The sequence below is a fragment of the Hippocampus guttulatus genome, chromosome 9 (assembly GCF_054856545.1).
Source record: "Hippocampus guttulatus isolate MCC_2025c chromosome 9, RoL_Hgut_1.0, whole genome shotgun sequence".
Taxonomy (NCBI): Eukaryota; Metazoa; Chordata; class Actinopteri; order Syngnathiformes; family Syngnathidae; genus Hippocampus; species Hippocampus guttulatus.
Genome location: NC_141269.1, coordinates 5,788,162 through 5,803,287, shown reverse-complemented (window position 1 = coordinate 5,803,287; position 15,126 = coordinate 5,788,162). Strand labels below are relative to the sequence as shown.

General features: G+C 44.1%; 2 protein-coding genes across 5 annotated transcripts in view; one reads left to right on the top strand and one right to left on the bottom strand.

Annotated features, from left to right (window-relative positions):
- LOC147200036 (uncharacterized) overlaps nucleotides 1-6,592 on the top strand; it is a 36,223-nt gene extending 29,631 nt beyond the window's left edge. For all 3 annotated transcript variants that reach the window (XM_086119683.1, XM_086119684.1, XM_086119682.1), the window contains 12 exons: nucleotides 233-318; nucleotides 415-544; nucleotides 1,583-1,773; nucleotides 1,926-2,016; nucleotides 2,706-2,835; nucleotides 2,925-3,115; nucleotides 3,901-4,062; nucleotides 4,144-4,280; nucleotides 4,915-5,054; nucleotides 5,181-5,275; nucleotides 5,351-5,576; nucleotides 5,823-6,592. In XM_086119683.1, coding sequence (XP_085975809.1) covers nucleotides 233-318; nucleotides 415-544; nucleotides 1,583-1,773; nucleotides 1,926-2,016; nucleotides 2,706-2,835; nucleotides 2,925-3,115; nucleotides 3,901-4,062; nucleotides 4,144-4,280; nucleotides 4,915-5,054; nucleotides 5,181-5,275; nucleotides 5,351-5,576; nucleotides 5,823-5,890 — 1,647 coding nt within the window. In that variant the 3' untranslated portion in view covers nucleotides 5,891-6,592. The remainder of the gene's footprint in view (nucleotides 1-232; nucleotides 319-414; nucleotides 545-1,582; nucleotides 1,774-1,925; nucleotides 2,017-2,705; nucleotides 2,836-2,924; nucleotides 3,116-3,900; nucleotides 4,063-4,143; nucleotides 4,281-4,914; nucleotides 5,055-5,180; nucleotides 5,276-5,350; nucleotides 5,577-5,822) is intronic.
- An 87-nt stretch (nucleotides 6,593-6,679) lies between these two features.
- On the bottom strand, nucleotides 6,680-14,725 carry txndc11 (thioredoxin domain containing 11). 2 transcript variants are annotated; one of them, XM_086120892.1, is made up of 13 exons: nucleotides 14,408-14,725; nucleotides 13,759-13,855; nucleotides 13,373-13,492; nucleotides 12,883-12,980; nucleotides 12,078-12,207; nucleotides 11,876-11,969; nucleotides 11,692-11,804; nucleotides 11,271-11,474; nucleotides 9,749-10,337; nucleotides 9,214-9,401; nucleotides 9,021-9,133; nucleotides 8,384-8,464; nucleotides 6,680-8,142 (listed from the first exon to the last, which is right to left on the bottom strand). In XM_086120892.1, exons 1-13 carry the CDS (start codon nucleotides 14,530-14,532, stop codon nucleotides 7,599-7,601), a joined length of 2,496 nt encoding a protein of 831 aa, XP_085977018.1. In that variant the 5' UTR covers nucleotides 14,533-14,725; the 3' UTR covers nucleotides 6,680-7,598. The 2 variants fall into 2 exon arrangements, with proteins under 2 accessions (XP_085977018.1, XP_085977019.1); XM_086120893.1 differs by having other exon boundaries at nucleotides 6,680-8,069.
- Between the last annotated feature and the right edge of the window lie 401 nt (nucleotides 14,726-15,126).

Genomic DNA, 15,126 nt, shown 5'->3' with positions numbered 1-15,126 from the left:
AAAAATTGGGGTAATATGAAAAGCCAAAAGTTGAAATTGGAAAAAAGGAGCACAACTTTTTTGGAGTAAACTTGTCTTTTGTTGTCTACTATTGAAAGTGAAGAAAATGTTCATCTCCATTCATTTGAATCGGAAAAGATTTGTTGGTGGCCACACCGTGCCAATCAAAACAACCTAGTTCTGGCCAAACCATGCACATTGAAATTAAAACCTTCCAATGCTTTTTTGACAGCTAACCTGCATGTACAACCACATCAAAGATGAGTCGGACGCCACCAGCTTTGAGCTTTACCCTCGCGATATGCTGCTGTATTACAAGTAGGTGCATCGTCATCAGGCTGGTTGGTTTGTTTGCACTAACGCAAAATAGAAGAGCAGTTTGCAGAACTTTGGTTTGGTGTGTCCCTTCCACAGTTATTCGTTGGTGCCGCAAGACAGCTGCAGATCTTACTTTGAAGAGCTGGCAGAAGCCGATTTCTCCATCTTCTCTTCGGTGCTCAGCAGCATACCGACCGTTCTGTTTGAAAATGCCAAGACCTGCCTGGTGAGTTCAGGATGCACACCGTCAACGAATTGGAAAAAACTGAAGACGTGTTACTTGGCCGTACAATTCATCCAGAAAATATCCAAGACTAACCTTACTTTTTTTTCCCACATAAAATTGTGACCCTTTACACCAGGGGTCTCCCAACATTTTCCTGTGAGGGCTAAATAACTTTTCCCTTCTCTGACGGGGGCCGGGTTCGGTTTGTAACAAAAAGTGTGACGATCGCAGGAGGTGTCTAGACATCAACATTTGTTGTTTTCCAAAATGCCGCACATAACCGGATATGAATCCGTTCTAGGCTTTTGACAGGCACAATTTATGAAATAAATAATAACCAATCCTTTTTTTAATCTTTTCGCCATTCGTCAATGTTTTTATTAGACAGGGGTGCATCGCGGATTTTATTTATTTTTTTGAGGGAGGGGTTTCGGATAGACCACAGATGGAAGGGTGGAATAGAATATTACGTTCTATGCATGTACAAGTCTTGATCACATGGCCAGACTTGGGGGGAAAAAATGCATCTCTGGTATTGTTCAGGGGGCCGGATGAAATGTGGCAGTGGGCCACGTTCGGCCCACGGGACCCCTGTTTTACACCAAAATTCAGATTTTATTTTTTTTTCTGGCACCACTGAAAGGTTTGTCAGGAAATGTTACTTCTTGTTTCTGATTAAATTGATGCTTTATTCTTCGAAACTGATGCAATTTTTTTTTAACGTTTGTGTTTTTAATTGAATAGAATTAGCCTGTACTACTCCAGTAAATAAGACATTCTTGTTTTACTGTAGTAAAGTGGACAGTAGCAAGAATAGTGATATCAAAGAAGTAAAAAAAAATCTAACAATATGATGATCCATATTGTAGGGATTCCTTTCACAAAATTGCCCATTGATCCGTCAAGAATCAGTTGATTAAAAAAGAAAAAATTCAGAAGGGGCTGTAAATTCATAAAAACTTTTTTTTTTGTTCATATATTGTGCACAGAGGAAGGAACATTGGGTCTAAGTGTAATTTTCTCTCCATTCTTCTCAAGGGTATCACCAACCAAAGTTTGAGTGAGAACGACATATCCGTCTTAGGAAACATGTGTTGCACTCTGGACGGCATCTATATCAGCAACTCGGACGCATCCATCCTGGGAAAATTGCAAAACTGTTCGGAGCTGAGTGAGGGCCAAGTCACGGCTGTGGAGGCTCTCCTGGAGAGCGGCAATACGACATACGGGTACGATGGCGGCGGAGATGCGGAAACCAATATTTGTGTATTTTGATCCAGTATCGAGCAAGTTACAGTTTGTCCCCAAATACATGGTCGTGTCAATCGGATTACTGGAATTTAATGGTTGCCATGTTTGTTTCTTTTGTGTTGCTATCCAGTCCTCCGTCAAATTGGACCAAAGGAACCTTGGAGGATCTCGGGACTTTACCTCTCTTTATGACATCTAACTTCTACGAAAACTTCAACCGAGTATGTCGCACACTGTTTTTTTTTCTTTTTTTCCCCATTTTATGGATTACTTCAGTGTGCCCCAACCTTGATTGAGCCGAGCCACATCATTGCATTATTGTGTTTAATGGCACAACACCAAACAAAAATGTCACAAAGTGGACTGAAATGTATTGAAAAATTTTGGTTTAATTATTCTTTAGGCATGAAAAAAAAATCACCTTGAATGGCAACACCCATCAGGGTCCATTGTAGGTTGATGAATAACTGTGATTCTAAGATTAACTAATATAAGAGAAAAAACATGCCCGGTGGTCGAGTGGTTAGCGCATTGACCTCACAGTGCAGAGGTACCGGGTTCGACTCCAGCTCTGGCCTTCCTGTGTGGAGATTGCATGTTCTCCCCGTGCCTGAGTGGGTTTTCTCCGGGTACTCCGGTTCCCTCCCACATTCCAAAAACACGCACGGCAGTCTGATTGAACACTCTAATTTGTCCCTAGGTGTGAGTGTGAGCGCGCATGGTTGTTCGTCTCTGTGTGCCCTGCGATTGGCTGGCAACCGGTTCAGGGTGTCCCCCAAAGACAGCTGCGATAGGCTCCAGCGCGTGTCATACATTCTTTTTCATGAACAAATCATATTTTTAGACCAATTGAGTGTAAGTGGATCATTTCCAGCAGGGCACCTGATATGCTGCACTTGTTGCTTTAAAGGAAACAAAGCGGAGTTTCTTAAGGGACTTCCTGAAGGTTCTCAAGGAAAACGGCGTGGCCAAACAGAAGCGCAAGAGCCTGAAGAAAGAAATGAGAAAGTCCATTCGAAATAAAGTCAAGCGATCACTCGGTTTGTCACTATTTTTTTTTTCAACTCAATTCTCAGCTACTTTGCTCCTCCCAAAAAGTAGGTTGACCTGGAAATGTTTGACTTTGTAGAAAACGAGTGCACGGTCGGATCCATCACGCAGGTGACCATCAGTGATGAGGTCTTCCCGTTTGATTACTTCGACGTGAATCAGTTCAACTGCTGCCTCAACGCCACCATCGTCAGAGACAACTTGGGCAGCATCACGGAGAAGGTGGACCAGGACGAGTACCTCAAGATCGTGCTGGAAAAGCTGCGAGAGGTAGACGCTTGCTTGCTGGAAGCTTGAATTTTTTAAATTGGTCATTCTCAAACTGGACGACAATCATTTTTCAATCAATGAACCAATTTAAAAAGTAGGGATATCATCACAAGGAGCTAGAGAAGTATCTAAGTTGCAATCATTAACTGTAAGCTAGCTCCTCTCTGTTCGCAGCCCTGTTGTTAGTGGAAGCAGTGCACGTCAGCTCGTGACGATGGATAGATATTGAATTTATTGCAATTACATTTGATAAAGCTGCCTTCACTCGTCTAAACAAGGCATTCTCATGACTATTCCGTTTATGGAAGATGAGTTAAGCGACAAAATCCACACGTTTTTGGACATCTCGGGGGGCGGCCATTTTGCCACATCTCACTGGAGGCCTAACGTTTGCGAGTGTTTACGAAGATAGCTAATGTTCTCGTCAGGGTTTTTTCAAGGTGGCAAACGTTCGGCAAACGTTCTCCAGAAGCTGGCCTGTACTTAAACTATAAAAACTGTTGGCTAACATTTGCGACCTTGAACAAACCCTGCGCGAGAATGCAACACTAGCTATCTTAGCCCCTCAGTGGGATATGGACTTCAGTATAGTGCAGTAACACTGAAATAAGTACATTTAAAATAAACCCCCAAAACTCATCTATAATATGAATTGACCAAGACCAAAAAAAAGAACATTTTCTCAATAATTATACTGACTTGTTGAAAGTTGTATAAAAATGTATTTTCAGTTATCTTTTTTTTTTTTTTGACAAATAAAATCATGGATTCTGATTGGTTCGAAGGCGTATGCCGACCACTCAAGCATCCCGGCCGATCAGGTGGAACTCCTGGGACAGGCGTCACGTCAAGCCACCAGTGATGACATCATCTTGTGGAACGTCACTCTGGTGGACACGCTCTCCTCTCTCATGGATTCCTCCAACGGGCCCTGGAACTCAAGCCTGGTATGGGAACGGCATGTGTCAAATTCATGCTACAAACACTCGAGCAGTTCTCGTGAAGGACATGTTTGGTTCTCCGTGCAGGCGAAGCAAATCATCACCAAATATCTGAGTCACAACGGGAACACGCTCGGCAGTACCGAGCTCAACGTCATCGGAGGAGACAACCTGTGTTCCCTAGACGCGAATGTCCTACAAGGCATTTCGGCACAAAGTCTCAGGTATTGTGTGGCGTTGTCGACCATTGCGCTGTTGTTGATTGACAAGCCCATATTAGGATTTGTTTTAATTCGTTTTTAGGTTTTATAGGCTTTTTTAATGTCTGATTTTAGTTGCTTTTTAATTCGTTTGAGTATTCGTTTTAGTTTTTTAAAAATTTATTTTGAATTTATCAAGTGCAAGATAGACAGAAGTTACAGTAACATGATTTATTTAAAGTACGTCCAGAATGCATTTCAAGTGTTTTATATTCTACACATTTTGGCATTACAAAAAAAAATACCCAGACAATTCTACACACAACACCCTTCAATTTTGAGCTTCAAGGCAAAGACTGTTTTCTCTTAAAAAAAAAAAAAAATAATTAAACATTCAAACGTCACCATTTTGTCATTTTTGGGTGCTGTGGGTAGAAAAAACATTTTTAAAATGATCACCTGCTTAATTAAAAATTTGGACATTTTCACATAGGGGTGGACTCACTTTTGTTGCAAGCTGTTTAGAAATGAATGGCTTGGTGCTGCGTTATTTTGAGTTACAGTGAATTTACATATGAAGAAAAATATGGAAAAAAGTAATGTGCCCTCCAGTCGGACTTTATGCCTAATTCACATGAGAGTGTGGTGTCGCCCGCAGAGACGCAAGTGTCTTGAATGTGTCCATCTGCACTCCGGCGAAAAAGCAAGTTCTTTTCATCATCGCTCTCAAAGCTTTTGGAGGAACCACCCGCTCAACCGTCTCCACTGCGGAGTACCAGTTCATGGAGCCGTATCTTGGTAGGCCAACACCCACGATGCTTCCCAAGCTGCTCCCACTGTTGAAACAATTTTCCCCATGATGTAATAATTTTCACTCAAAATGAAGGTGACTTCGACTTCTTTTTTTTCTACCTCAAACTGCAGGGGGCGCACCGCTGGATTACATTCGAACTCTGGTGAACGCCAATATTAACATGAACCTGGAAACATTCGTTTCGCTCAATCCATCTGCTGTTATGGTCAGTGTGCACAAGTGCCGTTTCAATGAACTCTTTTGTTGAAGTTGTTCACGCATGTCTTTTCCCCTCGCCCAGGCCATGAGTGTAGGCGACGTTCGCGATCTTCTCGGCACCAACTTGCCCAACATAAAACGGTACGAAAACCAAGAGCTGGTGAGGGAATGGATCCAAAGCCAGAGACAGTCTGAGCTCAACCAACTGGGAGTGGGGCTTCAGGGAGGGAGAGCTGACCCCACAGTGGCGCCCACGGGCATCACAGCCGAGCCTAACCAGCCATCATCGACAACTCAAAGCTCCAGTGGTGAGTGTTCCGGACAAAAAAAATTGAAAATGAGTGGTTAGTCTTTGTTTGTGGTCCACGGTTCACAGTTTGCCCATGATAGAGTGATTACGGTCTTCAAAACAAAAACTGAAGATTTTATAGCAGTGGTCCGGTTTTCCATATCTGCACTGCAACAGTTAGCTAAGGGGTGGAGCGGCACGTCAGATCATCTCTTCTGACACAAAGCCAAGATTCGGCTACATCTAACGTGACTTCCTGTTTCAGGTACCCGTGTGAGCGCAAAGGTCGACGCACTCTTCCTCCTCCTCATCCTCCTCTTCACTTCTATGTGACTGACCAACTGAAGAATATCAAGAAAAAAATTAACCGATCAACCTCATTATATAACTCAGTGATTCCCAGCCGATCATCGGATGTGCTATGCGATATTATCCAATTTCATTATTTAAAAAAAAAAAGTAATTTTTTATTATAAATAATTTATCTCTGTCCACCTTTCGATGCCAGTGATGCGTACTGAATGGCACAATTCAATACTCTACTACTTCTGCCATCTAGTGGTGTACAGCAGCGGTGCCCAAATCCAGTCCTCCAGAGACCCCCTCCTTCAACGTCTAAAACAGGCAGGATAGGGGCTCTCGAGGACCAGACTTGGGCACTGCTGCTCTACACCACTAGATGGCAGAAGTCCAATTAACTTGAACAGTCACCGGTTGCCTATTGCACAGCAGAATAAGAAGTGATCGATTAAACAGGATCAAATTTAAAAAGAAGCCCATTTGTGAGTAACCTTACACAAGATCATCAATATTTAAGTATATACAAACACACACACACACACAAATACTTTTTGTTTGGTGGTGTGTGATTAGATTTTAAGTTTAAAAAAAATGCCTGTGGTCAATAAAGGTTGAGAAACACTGACATAACCAGATACTGTATTTAGATACTTATGCAATGATTTTACATCTTAGAGATGTATTTTTGTGCTGAGGTGATTAAAATATACAAATAAAAGGTAGTTTTGATTGACACTGTCAAAGTGGTATTCATTCAATGTGTGTCTGTGCCGTTTCAAATATTTGTGGGTTCAACTCTCACTCATGAAAGAAGAAAAAAAATGCAGGACAGCAACAAATTTTAATCCGTAAAAAAACGTTTCAATATGTCACAAACTATTGCAGGATCTCAATACGCCTGAATTGTTCAATATAAATTACAGTTTAGTGATTCAAGTGTAAAAATAGATCAATTGGATCACCTTTGCAACACAAAAGCCATTCGAGTGTTAAAACTGAAGTCATGTACAATTATCAAGACACTTAGCAGTCATTGGCACTGAAATCCAATACTTAATACTGTATACTGAATCATTAATTACGGCCTACCACCAAGGAGGTCCTATTTGTCATTGTTGTTTTATTTCACCCCACTCCAAAAAAAGTCACCAAAAAAAAATAATTGTATGAAATTATTTCTCCTGCTATCAAATCGTTTGATGGCTGTGATTGTAAAAATTAGAAGCGTGAATGGAAGCACAATCAGACGGACACCTGTGACATAAGATTGCACAAAATGGCGGCGTCTGCTGAACAAAAACCACATATTGGAATGTAAATTTGTCTCACCGTAATCACTGCGCTTAATTATGTCCTAATAACAGACGCGCTAAAAGGGCTGTGGCGCCATTTATGTCAAATTGGAAAAACAATATACAGTACCCGTGTGATGTGAGAGATTAATTTTTTCTCTCCTGAGTGATGTTAGATGGCCTTATGAATAATGACCGTCTTCAAATATGACGGTTCGTGTTTAAAAGAAGGGTGCAATGTTGGCCTTGGTGGCGGTCTGCAAAGTGCTGAGTCTTATCCACTGGTTTGCTTATCACAACCGTGATTTTGAAACCGCAGTCCGCCAAGCCAGTTTCACTCATCCACACGAAATTTGGTAGGCACGTCGATCATGAGAAGACCCGCAAAAAAAGTCCGACTTCCAATTCATCCCTTCACATCCCGGTGCTCCCGTTTGCCATAGCAACGGTCAGGAAGCCAAGTGGCTTCCCGCCGGCAGAACAGGAGGCTCCCCCTCCGCCTCCGCCTGCATCTCCTCCACAACTTCGGGCTCCGCCGTTTCCTTCAAGGCCCTCAGCACCATCCTGAGCAGCGCGTTTTGGTTGAGCAGATTCTGCGAGGCGTCAGCCAGCTCCCGCAGCCGCCGCAAGGCCTCGGCCAGTTGTCGGCTCTTCTCCCGCCGTCGCTCCTCCAGATGGTGTTGTTCCCGCCGGAGCTCGGCGTTCTGAGCTTCCAGTCCGCGAGCGTCCAAACGCAGCTGCCGGTTGTCGCGCCAAAGTTGCGCCAGCTGCTGGGAGAGCAGCTCACGGGCGCGATGCAGCGTCCGTACCTCGCGCTGGACGGCTTCCAACTCGGCACGCAGGACGGCGCTGCCGGGACCCGAAGCGTCCGTCGCGCCGGTTGGTGAGGGTTTGTCCGTGTCAGAGAGTGAGCCGGAATGCTTGAGGATGAAGCGGAGGAGGTTTGGAAGAGTGATGGGAAGATCATCTGGAAATTTCACGGTCAGCTCTTTTCTTCAAACACAAACACACAACTATGAAAATGACATTGTCTTCTTTTAACCTGACAGCCTGTCAAGGGCCGTTAGGGTTCGCCAAAGTCATCCTTTTCTATCAAAGTGTCTCTCCCTCCCTCCCCCCCCCGCCTTCCCTGTTTTCTGAGCACAGAGACAAAAAAGACATTTGCAAAAAGTGATTTTTGTTTCCTATGATAAATCCCGAGAGAGTCACACTCATTCTAACAGATTCCTCTTACCTGTATCGTGGGAAGAAAAGAATGGAGGGAACACGATCCACCATAAATTCCCACGGGAGGTCGTTGCGTGCAACATTCACCCTGTGTAGCAAATAACACAAGTCAAAAAATTTTTTGTAATTTTTTAAAATCAAACATGCAAGTAGACATTTCTCTGTGGTTTTTCTTTTGGTACCGATTCCAAATCTGCCCTTGTTTTTCATACACATGGGAAAATTTGTATTGTCAAATTTACAAGAAAAGCAAAAAATACATTTTAAAAAACTGCATCAAAAAATGCATTTATGGATGCACGATGCCAACATCGGCCTTAAGATATGCTGTTAGCTAGTGTAATTTAATTTAAAAAAACAACAACATTTTTTTAAACAAATGTTTTTGTCCTATTTTTGGTTTTATGTGGGGACAATATCATTGCGGTCTTTTCTACGGGTTAATGACGATTGTGATGAAATCCCAGTTTCCATCGTTCGTCATTTGTTAACACAACAGGCAACCGTCAGTGTCGGATTGACGGACTTTCCGTCAATACTGACGAACGCCCACTTCTGGTAATGAAGCATGTCAATTTTAGTCGATATTTATCGGTCAAGGGACAAATTCAAATCAAGGCATGGCTGGTACTGTATAGTCATACCTGGCGAGAGTGACACCGCTGTGGCGCTGCAGAAATCGAGCCAGCTGGATGAGGACGTGGTTGAGAACGGAGCAGAAGCCGCACCATTGCGTGTAGTAGAAAAGCAGCACGTCCTGCAACACAACAACATCGGGGGATGCTGATGAACCCGATCGGAGGGAGGGGAGGGTGTGACGATAGACATGCCCGGCACCTTTTCAACATCCATGACGTAGGGCAGGAAGGAGGACGTGGTCAGTTCGGTGATAAGCGGCGGCGGAGGCTCATCATGCTGCTGCTGGGATCGGTTCTGACGCGTAACTTGGTGTTCTCTCGGCTCCTCGCCCACCAAGTGTCTGTGCAGGAGGCTGTAGGGGGCGCTGAAGTTCATGATGAAGGCCTCTGGAAGAAATGGACACACAAAATCACAGGGTGTCATCATGTTGGAGGGGGCGGGACATAAACTGTGCCGTGGATTTTTGGGTCTCTGTAAGTTATTTCAAAATCAAACCATCCTTGAATCTTATCGCACCCACTGTACATCGAGTTAATTATCGAATCAACTTTCTTTTGAGAGGTGCCCACCCCTAAAAGTCAAGTTCTCTCTAGACAGCTGGGATAGGCTCCAGTCACCCCCGTGACCCTTGTGAGGATAAAGCGGTTTGGAAAATGGATGGATGTAATTTTGTTCCTGTTCGTTCACTATACTAGCCATGATTATTACTACTACTAACTGGTCGAAGGTTTACCTAGTGACTCGGTGAGTGTGGCGGCGGGGGTGCGCTGGAGCACATAATGCACCTCGTCCTTCAAGTTCACGATGGCCGCAAAGGAGCCGTCGCCCTGTGCGCCGGCTTGCCGGTGGCGCCATGAGGAAGAGTTGCCCTTTCCCGGTGCCCCCAACCTCACCGCCAGCGGCCAGTTGAGCTCCATGTCTAACACGTAGAACCTGAGCGTCTTGTTGGTCTGACAGCCGAGCCCCTTGAGGGCATCGGACGAAGACGTGACAGTGGAAGAAGTCAAATTTTGCACACGGGACGGCGCCTCTTTGGTTTTTGAGTTGTTGCTAAGCTGGGGATGGAGTTTCCCGCAGCAGGCACTGTGATGGCTCAGCGGGCTGTAGCTGAGGGCGAAGCTGCGACAATGAAGGTGAAGGCAGAAGCGCTCGGATGTGGACTGCAGCGTAGGGCGTGACGAGCAGCACGCTGGCGACGTCGGGCACACGTCGCACCACGCGGTGGAGTCGGGGGCGAGCACGGAGTGGCAGCAGGGCGCGCTGGAGGTCAAGCGTTGGTTCCGCGCGTCGCAGGAGTGATAACGTAAGGCCACGTCCGCAACCTAGGGTGGAAAAACAGTCCAAAGTAGAGAATGTAATTGCGGGAAAAGTGAGAATTTTCAGAATGAAGAAGCCGGAATGTTGTCAATGCAGTCGTGACTTGAGATACAAGTTTAATTTTCTCCTTGACAACACTCGTAACTTCACACCATTTTAACTCAAATCATCTTTCCCCAGTGAAATCAATGGAAATGCCATTAATCTGTTAGAACCTACTAAAAAAATACTACTACTACTAATAATAATAATAATAATTACTTTTTTGGGTGGGGGGGGAGAAAATAGCACTATTATACGTTATAAAATAAATATATATATAATAAAATACAATTGAACAGTTTTTGTCACACTTCCTGCTCTAATGCACATTTTGCTGCTCAATCTGGTTTACATCCTTTGGCCACCTGGGGGCAGTATAAGTCAAAAGGATATGGCGTACGCCATTGTACTGCAGACTCAGCTTGGCTTCTCATGTAGAGCAGTAACAGTCATTATTCGGTGAGGATAAAGAATATATACCTGCCAGTTTTGTTATATTATGCGTGTACACGTATTGCCATATTCGCTGCTCAACGGGTAACAACATCGCCACTTAAATGCAAATTGTTCGCTGAACTTCAAGAGTTATGATGGAAAGTTCGAATTATGTTGACTTAAATTCGCATCCCAAGGCACCGCGGTATTGTATTGCTTTTTTCTGTGTGTGTGGTAAATTACTTCTATTTAATTGAAATGTGGATGCATGAGGGAGTTTTTGTAAAAGGTCTCATTCAACTTTTTTTTTTTTTTAAATTGTTAAGAAAAGAGGAATTTGGAAGTGAGCTTTTCCAAGGAAGAGTGAAAGGGCAAAATAAAACAAAGAATTTTGGTGCAGCGTACATACTGAGTCTTGATTATGTTTCCCAACATGACCAGGTCGTTGCTTGTGTGCTTACCTGCCGCAAGAGGCCGTCGGGCTCGTAGACGAGGGGATCGTGCGGCAGGAAAAGCAATAGCGCCGCCCCTTTGGTCAGTTCATGTTCCAGTAGCCAAGACTTTGTCCCCGGCGGCTGCAGCCACTTCAGGACGCTCTCGTGGTGCTCAAAGACCCAGCTACATACAGCACGGGATGTGAAGTTGCGTTCCCATCGAGGGAAAACCTGACAAGCAATGCGACAACGCTGTTATTTGAGGACAAGAAACGTTCCTTCCCATCGCTTGTGCGACGGAATCTCCCGAGCGGATGCCGAGGGAGTCGTCGTGCAAGGTCCGTCGTCAAGGCAACACAACAAACCCGTTGAATCATTTTCCAGCATTTAAGTCGCCCATCCTTGATGTGAGTGCGCCTAACGTGGTGCCCGGTGTTTCTTTACTCACCAAAGAAGAGTTAAATCTTCTATGGAGATAAACGCTTTCGTCCTCTTTCAACGAGATGGCCTCTGCCACCCGGCTGTTGGTGACCACCCCGAAGCGGACCACGCCGCGGAAATCTGTAAGGCGACGCCAGGGCTGAATATTCCGCAAGAAGCGACAAACCAGACACTCGAGGTGATCTCGTTACCTCTTTTTAGGGCCTGCAGAGCAGAGGCGAGATATGTGGTGTAGCCGGGCGGCTGAGGTGAAGAGTTAAACTGGAAGAAGCCCACCACTCGGGGCTGGGAAGCAGAGAGACATTTAAGATCCAAACACACTCCATAAAAGAAAGAAAGAAATACAAAATGTAATTAAAATATTGCAGACGTGTGTGACGATGTCCTCGTTACCTCGTGACAGGAGAGGAATTCCAGCACCGCATCTCTTGACGGGAGGTACGTGAGCGGCGTCATCACTCGGAGGATAAAACTTTCCACATAGCCCGCCACGAACGGACCCTTGTACTCGATAGGCCCGAACCTGACGTAGCAAGGCGAGTTAGTCAGGTGTCAGACAAAAACTGTATCTATGCAGAAACGGCCTCGACGCCGATCGGCAGATTTAGTTTTTCAGCACTGTGGATACAATAGCAGTGTCGCTGCAGTTACCTTGATTACTTGCGTGAAAAAGTCACTTGGTTACTTTTCTCATGGCTTGATTTTGAAAGTAACTCAGATTACAAGTTACTGTAATAGTGCTTAACATGAAAAATGACACCCGGTTTTGCCAGTTCTTTGGAAGTGCATTTTTAACGGTGAATAAAATGTGTTTATTTAAAAACAAAAAAAAAAAACAAAAAAAACTTTTTGATTGACCATATCTGTTTTTCTTAAATATGTTTTCTAGACTTTACTTAACATAAATATTATTTTATTTTATTTATTGTTTTTTATAAAATATGAAATAAAGGCCTTCCTTTTTACATATTTAACCATTTCATGTAATTGCAAAACTCAACATTTATATTGTGCATCGCTTGTAAAAATGACACTGTGGGGACTTCCTCCACTCACACAATCTTCACAGTGATCCATTTTTTTCGGGGAGGAGGGGTGCATTTCACCACACCCGATTAGACACAATAGGATGACAATTTTTGGTGATCTGATAAGAATACATTCACAACAGTAATAACTACCAAAAGACTTCCCTTACTGTCGGTAAAAGAGGTGGATGATGGGATACTTGTAGAAGTGGTTGACCTTCCTGCACTTGCCTTGACTCCACCAGCAGTTGATGGCTACAAACTGCACCTGTGGGTTCGATAATGACCACTCGTATTATATGTCGGTGGTGCTTTCAGTCAACTTGTCTCGACAGCACAGCAATTCGACCAAGTGCATTATCATCATGGTTTGGAACCACAAATGCTGATTGGATCTGGCTTTTCAAAGGCGGGGTTTATAGACGGAAAAATATTATAACGTTATAATGATCTGACAACATCGCAGCACAACACAGTGTAGCCTGCCAATAAATTAAACAAAAGACGCAAGATTGGCACGGGACAAAATAACTGTCATATGAATCTCCAATCACTTGAGTCGTTTTCATAACAGGCCTGTCTGCGGGCTACTCACGGGGTGCGTGGGGGTTACCTAATGCTCGTGGGCATTACATTTGTAAGTTATTTGTTGCTTGGTACCTGTTTAGCCAGTTTCTTGGCCACCAGCTGGACCTCCTGCCTGGCGGCCATGGAGTGGGCGCACCACGGTGCGTAGAAGAAGACAAAAGACACCTCAGCCACACTCCTGAGACGCTCCACCTAGTGATGGAAACCAAGTCACATACTTCAGAATACAAGTATCACCTCAAAAAATACATGGCATTCAAAGTACCACCCTCATGAGGGAGATGTTTTATTCCCAGCAAGTATATGTCAGATTTTTGGAAGCCACTTAAACATAATGCACAGCTTGAACGTTTGTGCAATTGCGATTTTTTTTTTTTTTTTTTTTAGCATACCACGAAAGAAATCCAACATACTGCCAAGTGAGTTCAAGGAACCAGTGAGTCAAGTTGTGATCTTACCTGATCAAGCTGACCCAAGTAGAGGTCCACGACTGGGGATTCAGGGGAGAAGAAGCGCAGTGGCGGTGGAGCTGCTGCCACCACGTTCCTTGCACGACTGCAGATAAAAGCACACATTTTAAAAAAAAAAAAAAGGAAAAAAAACGATTTCCTCAAACAGTGGCTGTTTGTGTTAGGCAATTTTGATGTGGGACTTGGTGTAAAAAGGTTGAGATCCACTGCTTTAAACAACATATATTTGACCATAAGTGGTAGCAATACAAGCAGATGAAGCATATATTCTTTATCCTCAGCAAGAAGCAACTCGTGTGAATGCAGCTTGGTTGTGACAGTCTTCTTCTGTGTTCCATCATCAAATCTACACATAGGGTCTGTCTGTATTACACTACTGTATGCCAAAAAGGTGCACACACCATAAAGAACAGCACAACGTGCTTTAAATTATCACGACGCACAAACTGTTTTGAGATTCGAGTGTTCTGGGATGCGAATGCGATGTCACAGAAGGAATTAAACGCGTAAAACTACCGGTAAGCACGGCAGTAATTGGATAAGGAGAAGCTAGTGCACAGACGGAGCGAACCGTGTCTTACAGAAGTTCCTGGATTTCCTCTGCCACATTACGGCCGAATAGCGTCGCGTCGCGTACCTGCATGTGAACTTGACCGCCAGTACGAGCAGAACTCCGAGCACGATGGCCCCGCACAGCAGAGCCGGTCTCCGGGCCATCAGACTCAGCACCTGCCGGAGACCAAGCTGCGCACGCCGCAGCATTACAGCCCGTCGGCGGCTCCTCCTGGTCCCATTGTATTTAATACGCCCCGGCGGCGGCTCGGTGCATCCATTTGCCCGACGTCGGTCCGGTGAGTAGGGGAGTAACTACATTGGATTGGACCTAAGCATACACGGCGTAAAAGCTACTCAAATACGATCCGACCAACCTTTCTTCCACACGTAGACTTTTCACTTCCGCAACAATGACATCAGGGACCATCTCAGAAAAGCTCTGGAGGAATTTAAAACACTCTGACCGTGACATGAACATGTATTGAAATAGGTGTATTACCTTTAAAAATATTAAAAGTTATTACGTCGTAACATAGATTCCAAACACTCACTCATAATATGCCCTCGTAAAATATGCGTGTTGAATTTTACATGGTCTTGGTAGACAGTCCCTAGATATAGTGACGTCACCGGTTTGACCCACTTGTTCAACGAAGAATTGAAATACAGTATTTAAATACTTTCTGGGTGGGGGCTATCTATAATAAAGGACAGATGTATGTTAAAAATATATAAAATATGATTTCAAAAATATATACATATCTAGGCCTGTTTACGTAATTTTCAACAATATTTTATTTA

Bases quoted from the DNA above. Each gene is read 5' to 3' on its own strand.
- txndc11 (XM_086120892.1), bottom strand. From the start codon at position 14,532: ATGCTGCGGCGTGCGCAGCTTGGTCTCCGGCAGGTGCTGAGTCTGATG. The intron at 11,475-11,691 runs GTGAGTAAAGAA...ATTGCTTGTCAG, and splicing joins GAAGATTTAACTCTTCTTTG to GTTTTCCCTCGATGGGAACG. The intron at 9,134-9,213 runs GTGCCGGGCATG...GTTGTGTTGCAG, and splicing joins ACGTCATGGATGTTGAAAAG to GACGTGCTGCTTTTCTACTA.